Below are 8,001 nucleotides of genomic sequence, written 5' to 3' on the forward strand. Positions count from 1 at the left end.
TTCCCTCTTTTTCTTCCTTCCATGACTCTATCTCTGCCCCCCTTTCTGACACCTGCTCCTCTGCCCCGGTCTCGCTCTGCAGAAGACGGTCGGCGGTAAAAAGGACCGCTCCCTGTTCCTCTTCAGCGACCTGCTCATCTGCACGACGCTCAAGCGGAAGTCCGGTTCCCTGCGCCGTAGCTCTATGAGCCTGTGAGTCCGGCCCCGATTCCGGTCCACGTGCTCCAACCTCACCCACCCTGTTAACTTTATCTGGACGGTATGGGGGGGGCACCCAGGAATTTCACCAATACTACAGTCTCAGGATTGGACATATTTAGTCCAGAATATTCCTAGGATTAGGCAGAATAATCCAATTAGGAATGGACCTGTTCTCTAGATCGAGCACATCAGGCAGCTGCATGAAACCCACCCCCCAGACCCGGACCAAATTAGAGCTTAGGGGGACTTAGGGAGTCAAACATGCTTGGGCCTGGCGTTAGTACACCCTGACGCACTCAGCCCCTCGCCCACTTTCTGTCTGGTGCTCTGCATGGTGGCCTTGCCTAGTGCTACAGTACCGGTCAAAGGTTTGCACACCAAGCTGCCTTCAAAGGAGAGCGATGGTGTCACATTAACATGACCGGGCCACCTGAGTATGACCAGAGAGTGAAGGAAAAGCGGCCAATGAGAGCTCAGCATATACGTGGGGAAAAGCCTCCCAGGAGGCCACCTCATGGAACTCCATAGAGGAGAAAGCAGGTCCACCAGTCCCTGGAACTATTGGTGTTAAGGGCCTTGTTCAAGGGCCCAATGGTGGGATCACTCTGCTGACCACAGGGATTTGATCCGGCAACCTTCTGAATCCCAACCTGCAGAGCTGCCCCCCCACCCAACAATTTTTTTTTGCTTAAGGTGGAATTATACACTGACCAAAGAAATATTATTTCATATTTATGATCTCTTGTAATTATTCTAAAATGTAGTATTAGTGGTACAATTGGTACAAATGAACCTTTCTATGAGTAGTTGTGTTCATACCTTTGACTGATACTGTAACTGTCCTCCGTCATCTCGCCCCTTCTCCACGTTTAGGTACTCAGCTGCCAGTGTCATTGATACCTCAAGTAAATACAAGTTCCTCTGGAGGTTGCCCTTAGAAGATGTGGAAATGGTCAAAGGTAAAACCTCTCCGTGGCACCATGTTTTATAGACATGGAGACGTCTGTTCATGAGCCCTAATGCGTTTGGTGGCCACCTAAACAGCAGTAAGTTTTGGAGGAATATCAGAGCGTGACGAATTCACAGTGAACAGGAGCCTTGGGCTCTGAACTCTGACCCTGTACCAGTAGGTTCTTCGCAATCCACCAACCGGGAGAACATCCAGAAGACCATCAGCAGGCTAGACGAGGACCTGAGCACACTGGGCCAGATCAGCAAGCTGTCGGAGACCCTCAGCTTCCCCCATCAGGTGACACACGCACACACACACTTTACGTCATATTAGGATCTCATTTTAAGGCAGCTCCCGTGCACATACTATAGTGGCCAAAATTGTGGAAACACTTCCAGTTTTTAGAGATTGCATAACTTAATTCAAGTGCAACGCCAAAAATGCTTGGTGTTTCCACAGTTTGGCTACTTGTGTACATGTAAACACACTTACCCAACTGGAGTGCCTGTTTGATACGGGGAGAACAGAGGCAGGATTCGAACCTGCAGCCCTGGAGGTGTGAAGCAGAAGCTCTGGCCTCCATGCGCCCATACAGCTACACCGCAGTTAGCTTTTCTTACGTGAAACGCTTGCAAAACACACGGATCATGAGGCCCAACCCAGTTTGGCGAGTGGCCCCCGCCCTCAGTGACGAGCCGCGTCGGCTCTCGTCCGCAGAGCCTCGATGACGTCATCAAGGACCTGATGGCGTCTGTGCACCGCGAGCTGGCAGAGAAGCAGTCCCTGGCCTTCAGCAGCACCTTCCTACCCACCAAGCTGGAGCTGACCACCATTTCTGCCGAGAGCACCTTCATTTTTGAGTTCACCAGCCCCGACGCCCGCAGCGGCTTCGAGCAGACCTTGGAGGAAGCCAAGAAGAAGCTTGGTGAGACCCGCAGATATTTCACCATTTGGAGAAACCGTCCCATGATGGTCACTGTAAATATATATACAGAACCAAAATATGTCAACGTTGTTGGTAACTACCCTAGCAGCAATGAACAAGGACCACTGGGACCCGGAGTTCCTCAAGGCTATCCCCATCATGAAGACTAGGAGTGGCATGCAGGTGAGCCTGGCTCCGCCCACTGCAACATTTCCCTGCCCTCTTCCCCTTCCCCCCCCAGCCTTAGCTGCATCTAAAGCCTGACTATATTTAAACATAAGCAACTACAGTTAGCTGGCATGGTAGTATTAACAGGTTTATGGACAAATGGGATCGGCCAATTGGTTGATACTGGGGAGGGAGCCTGAAATTTCTTGAAATGCTAGAATGTGGCATAATAACCACTGTAAGCTGTTAAAATGCCATGTCGTCCCCCCCCCAGTTCTCATGCGCCTCCCCCAGCCACAGCCTCCCCGAGAGCCCGTGTGAGGTGTGGGTTTGCAACAGCGATGGCTACGTAGGCCAGGTGTGCCTGCTCAACATCCGGGAGGAGCCCACCGTGGAGGCCTGCATCGCTGTCTGCTCGGCCCGCATCGTGTGCATCGCCGCCGTGCCGGGCCTCAAGGGCCGGTGAGCCAATGGGAGGAGGGACCCGCAGTCAAAGCAGCGAATTGCAGAGGCTCTGGGTACTGATTGGCTGCTATTGACTCCCCCACAGTGAACGCACTGAATCGATTCCAAGTGCCCCTCCCACCGACCCCACCCCCTCGGCCCAGCAGCAACTCCACATCTCCATCTCTGGCTCATCGCTGGAGATGATGGAGCCCCCTGGTGGTGCGGGGCAGGAGCTCATGCCCTTTGACAGCGATGACACGGACGACGAGGACTCCCCAAGCCCATCCTCCACCCTGCAGAGCCAGGCCAGCCACTCCACCATCTCCTCCAGCTTCGGGAGTGAGTTTTACATGCACACCTGCACGCACGAGCGCACCCGCACAGCACACGCTCACACGTGCTTTAAGACGGTCTCATGCTGTTTTCAGATGATGAAGGTGCTGGTTCTAAGGACATGGTGACAGAGACCACCAGCTCGGAGGAGGAGCAGGAGTTCCCGGTGCCGAGCCCGTATGGCGGTGCCGTCCTCAGCGTGGACGGGTCTGTGGATGGCCGGGCCATGCGCCGCTCCAGCCGAGGCTCCTTCACACGTGCCAGTCTGGACGACCTGCTGAGCATCGACCCGGAGGCTTATCAGAGCTCCGTCTGGCTTGGTACCGAGGATGGCTGGTAAGTGCCCCCTCCCCCCACAGCCCACCACTCCAGTCTGATAACCCTGTTTCTCTGTCACCGGTCCTGCTCCCCCCACCCCATTCTGACACCAGACCTTCATGCAAACATCCCAGCCTGTATGGCCAGTTGTGCTCTACCTAAAATGAACTGCATTTTGAAACCTGATGTGTATCAGATCCATGATCTCTCACTGAGTCAGTCTTCTTGGTCTCTTGGTTGTGTGAATGGGTCTCATGGTCTCTCGCTCTCTTTCCCTGGCAGTATCCATGTCTACCAGTCGTCAGACAACATCCGGAACCGAAAGAACAGCATGAAGATGCAGCATGCAGCGTCCATCTTGAGCATCCTGTAAGGGCTCCTCCTCCCGGCCTAGGAGCACATCTGCTACAAGCAAAGTGATTTTTGTGCTCTGATTTTTTTCCTTTGGTTCCTTCTCAGGTACCTTGACAACAAGGTCTTTGTGTCTTTGGCTAATGGAGACGTCATTGTGTATCAACGAGAAGCAGGTGAGAAAAGATCAAAATAGTAAAATCTCTCGTCGTATGAACGTGATTATATTAATTCTGCTAGACTTTATATGTGTCACTGTGTCCTGCTAATAAATGACGCATTGATGTGGCTGAACACCACTGGCATAGGTTTTTAATTACTTGCACCCCATCCCCCTCCCACAGGAAGTTTCTGGGACCCTCAGAGCTCCCAGACACTATGCCTGGGGACCCCTGGAGGCCCTGTGACCAAGATGGTACCTGTCGCTGGGAAGCTGTGGTGCGGCTGCCAAAACCGGATCCTCATCGTCAACACCAACACCCTGACCCAGGAGGTACCATGCCTGGGCGCTCAGCTGCAAAAGCACAATGTGAAAAATAGAGGAGCATTAATGTGAAGAGACTGGGCAGGATCTTCACATTCCAATGCTGCTCCCATATGGCTTGTACCTGTAGAGTTTAGTCTTCCTCTGCTTTCATCTGGTCCGTAGCTGTAGAGTTTGATCTCCCTCTGCGTTCGTCTGGTCCGTAGCTGTAGAGTTTGGTCTCCCTCTGCGTTCGTCTGGCCCGTAGCTGTAGAGTTTGGTCTCCCTCTGCTTTCGTCTGGCCCGTAGCTGTAGAGTTTGGGTCTGTCTGCTCCTGTTTAGCCCGTCGCTAACTCTGATGTGCTGTCCCTCTGCAGCATTCCTTCCAGGTTGGCCAGGACAGCAGTCGCTGTGTGACCAGCATGGTGAGTTATGGTCAGGGCGTTTGGATTGCCCTGCAGGGCAGTGCTCAGGTGCGTCTCTATCACGCCCCCACCTGTGAATGCCTGACCGAGGTGGACGTAGCACCTGCCGTGCACAAGATGTTAGCAGGTGAGCTCATCTTTACGCTGTAGGTCCTTCGTCTTTACTTTGGTCTCAGTATACGTTTAGCATGGTCTGGGAAGCTGAGTGACATGCAGTTTCTCTGTGGCCAGGATCAGATGCTATTATCCGGCAACACAAGGCAGCCTGCTTGCGGATCACAGCCTTGCTGGCCTGCAAGGACCTGCTCTGGGTGGGGACCAGCGCTGGAGTGGTTCTGACACTGGCCATCCCGCCTGTCTCAGCCAGTGGTGGATCTAGCTCGTTACGCGGCCCCCTGACTCCCATGGGTTCTGCCCATGGCCACACGGGCCACGTGCGTTTCCTCACTGCCATCGAGCTGCCGGAGGGCTTTGACCTCTGCTTCCCCCCACAGGCTGAGTCAGGTACTGCAACCACTGATATGACAGCCAATTGCTCGGATACATATACCGTTGTTAACCTATGTAATTGACCTGCCCTTTGGCCTCCAGGTAATCCCACCCAGAGTGGAGACAGCAGTGGTTCAGGCCTCCAAAGACGAGATTCTGCCCGGCGACGCACCTCAGCCTCCCTCCCTGCCAAGTCCAACCTATTGGTCATCAGCGGGGGTGACGGCTATGAGGACTTCCGGCTGACCAATAGCAGTGAGACAGTGGGGCGGGATGATAGCACCAACCACTTGCTACTGTGGAGGGTGTGAGTCCCACCTCCAGCCTCAGCATTTCGCCCATCCTCACTCTCCCCCTTCCCCAAGGACCACTCCCACCGGAACTTGCCAATCAGCACATACTCTCCGCTATCCCCCTTCCTAAATGTTTTCTGATTGGCCACCAGCATGTCTATGAGAATGTAGGAAGGCGGTCCTCTCGTCCGGGTCATGTCTTTGCTAGTTTCGGTGGGTGATTGTTTTACTTCTACTGTTTATTTTTTTGTGTGTTAGTCAGTCGCGCTCTGCTCGTACTCCTGTCTCCTCACTCTGCGCCCCGATAACGCGACCTGGGTGAGTAACAGAAAGCAGGGTCATTTAAAAGAGGAACGAGAACCTTTTCTTTGAAGGTGAGAGAGAGCAGCAAGATTAGCATTGAAGTCAGTGGGCCGACGCCGGTACCAAGGACCAAATCCTGAGCTAATCCGGTTACAGTCAAAGACCTCAATCAGGCCTGAAGTGGGCGGAGTGAGCGAGAAACGGAGAGAACGGGACGCGACCCCACGGCTACCCGTTCCAGCCAGTGAAAATGTGATCTCTACTGTCAGTTCCAAATGTGACACGTCTGATGAAGATGCTTTATGTATTTAATCTCCTGATTGTTACTGTACGAGAGTAACGCCGCCGTAACTGATGCGTGTGCCCAGGGGGCACTGGGCGAGGGCATGATATGCCGTCATGTGACCGCACCGCAAGTCTGTGGGAACACGCCAAGCACCAGCCTTCCGAATCCAGCAGCTTACTCACACGTAATCGCTCGTTTTCTGCCATTTTAAAGTTTTTCTTTTTAAGAATTATATATATATATATATATTAAACAGCACGCTACTAGTTAAAGATACATTCTGCCTTGGTATTGCACCGGGAAACACTTTTGTACAGTATTTATGTTTTAATTTTTGTTAAATCTTTTACAGCACTTAATTTAATTTTGTGTGGCTACATGCAGCCCGTGCGGGTGGAGGTGGACGGTGAAGTTTTATTCAGGCCTCTAAGATGTCTGTTGCCCTGCAGGGCTGAATGGGCTGCTGTTTGTTTCCAGTGGAAGGGGAGTTAACCTGCCAGTTTGGCCAGTGATGGACCAGTGGACTTTGGGCATCTGCGCATTGGAGCCAGATGGACGTTTATCTAAATCTCTTCACAGTAGCTCTTACACCAAGTCAGGGAATCCTGACTTGAGATTGTCTGGTCCGCACCCCCCACCCACCCAAGTCCAATGACCTGCCCCAGGATCCCAGTCTCACCAGCCTTTGGGGTCTTTTCAGTGTATGAGAATCTCCATTGAGTATGTTAAGGACCTGTACTGTCTCTCGTTAGATAAGAGCCTGGTTATGCATCAACTGGGTGTTTGATATGTGGCTCACAGGGCAGTCTGACCTAAAGGAAGTCGGTTTCTTAAATCCCATTGGCACATGCCATACAGGAGCAGCGATACACGGGGGGAAAAGCAGGAGGAGATGTGCAGAGGGGGGGCGTTTCCCCAGCCTGCTTTCCCAGTTCCCTGCCTCATGCACCTCCGTGGGCGTCTTCATTAGCTGACACCAGCTTTAACGTCAGGGTGAGGCCACGATCTCACAGGCCTGAATAAGGCTGCATGTCCGTTCACTCCGGGTTTCGGGGCCAAGCTCACCATCTGATTCGTGTGTGTTTAGGGAGTCTGCACCATTTTCTCCAGCCCGTTTGCCCCATGAACCTCTCGCTCCTCACTGGTGATTCTTCTGCTCCTGAGACTTTGTTTTTCAGTTCGTTCTGTTTCCAAGGATTTTGTCCCTCATATTTAAAATCCATGTAAAACTAGTCTAGATTCTCATACAGATGAAAGATTACCCCCCCCCCACCCCCCCCCCACCCGAGATGAAGTGTCTCGTTATTGTATATGACAAAATGAGGATTTCAAAGGACCTGTAAATTGCTGGTATGACGCACTCGCCGGGGGCCATGTCACGGAGGGGTTATGGGCGCGGGGAGAGTTTGCTCATGTGCCGACTGAGTGGAGCCAACCGCGAAGCAGAAGATATCTCACCACCCAGCCTTCCCAGGATCCTCTGCTATATACGCTGAGCACGACGGAAGCTACCCTGGCCTATGAAAACCATGCAGACAGAAATCAGTTGTCGTGTTGCATTCCGTAACTCGTGTTCTTGTGAAGTAGCATTTCTGCCTGTTTGTGGAAGAAGTCCCGTGTGTGTTGTAAATATTGGTATATATTGCCTTCTCTGTACATAGTGTTACCGAGTCTTGAACCTGTTGATATGAATCTAATGGCCTATTTTTATATACTTGTTCTGGTTTCTGTTCTGCAGGGCCTGCGTCGCCACATTTAAAATATTACAGATGACTGTGCAGAGATTCATAGTGCAATTATAATATCTCATATCCTTGTTATGTTTTCTGTGTCACTGTGGGTTCTTTGTCATTAAAAAGTTCACTGGCGCATGAGTGATGACCTCATCCCATCATTCAGCACCGGCGTGCTCCCCCACGCTGCCTCCAAGCCTCCCATCCCCCGTAAAGGTCGCTCTCGCATCCTGGGAGCTTGCCATAACCGCTCGCCACGCAGTCGCCTTCAACAACAGGAGGTACTGGGTTTGTACTGGGAGTGTGGAGCCTTG

General features: G+C 52.3%; 1 protein-coding gene across 1 annotated transcript in view; it reads left to right on the forward strand.

The window, feature by feature from the left end:
- Positions 1–7,828, forward strand: part of LOC125711398 (rho guanine nucleotide exchange factor 17-like) — a 42,174-nt gene extending 34,346 nt beyond the window's left edge. Inside the window, 14 exon segments of the mRNA XM_048980241.1 lie at positions 83–192; positions 1,075–1,160; positions 1,329–1,450; positions 1,871–2,078; positions 2,185–2,261; positions 2,521–2,708; positions 2,797–3,032; positions 3,122–3,362; positions 3,627–3,713; positions 3,804–3,871; positions 4,040–4,188; positions 4,536–4,710; positions 4,815–5,087; positions 5,175–7,828. Coding sequence (XP_048836198.1) covers positions 83–192; positions 1,075–1,160; positions 1,329–1,450; positions 1,871–2,078; positions 2,185–2,261; positions 2,521–2,708; positions 2,797–3,032; positions 3,122–3,362; positions 3,627–3,713; positions 3,804–3,871; positions 4,040–4,188; positions 4,536–4,710; positions 4,815–5,087; positions 5,175–5,383 — 2,229 coding nt within the window. The 3' untranslated portion in view covers positions 5,384–7,828.
- Positions 7,829–8,001: the final 173 nt, after the last annotated feature.

The sequence above is a fragment of the Brienomyrus brachyistius genome, chromosome 17 (genome assembly GCF_023856365.1).
Source record: "Brienomyrus brachyistius isolate T26 chromosome 17, BBRACH_0.4, whole genome shotgun sequence".
NCBI lineage: Eukaryota > Metazoa > Chordata > Actinopteri > Osteoglossiformes > Mormyridae > Brienomyrus > Brienomyrus brachyistius.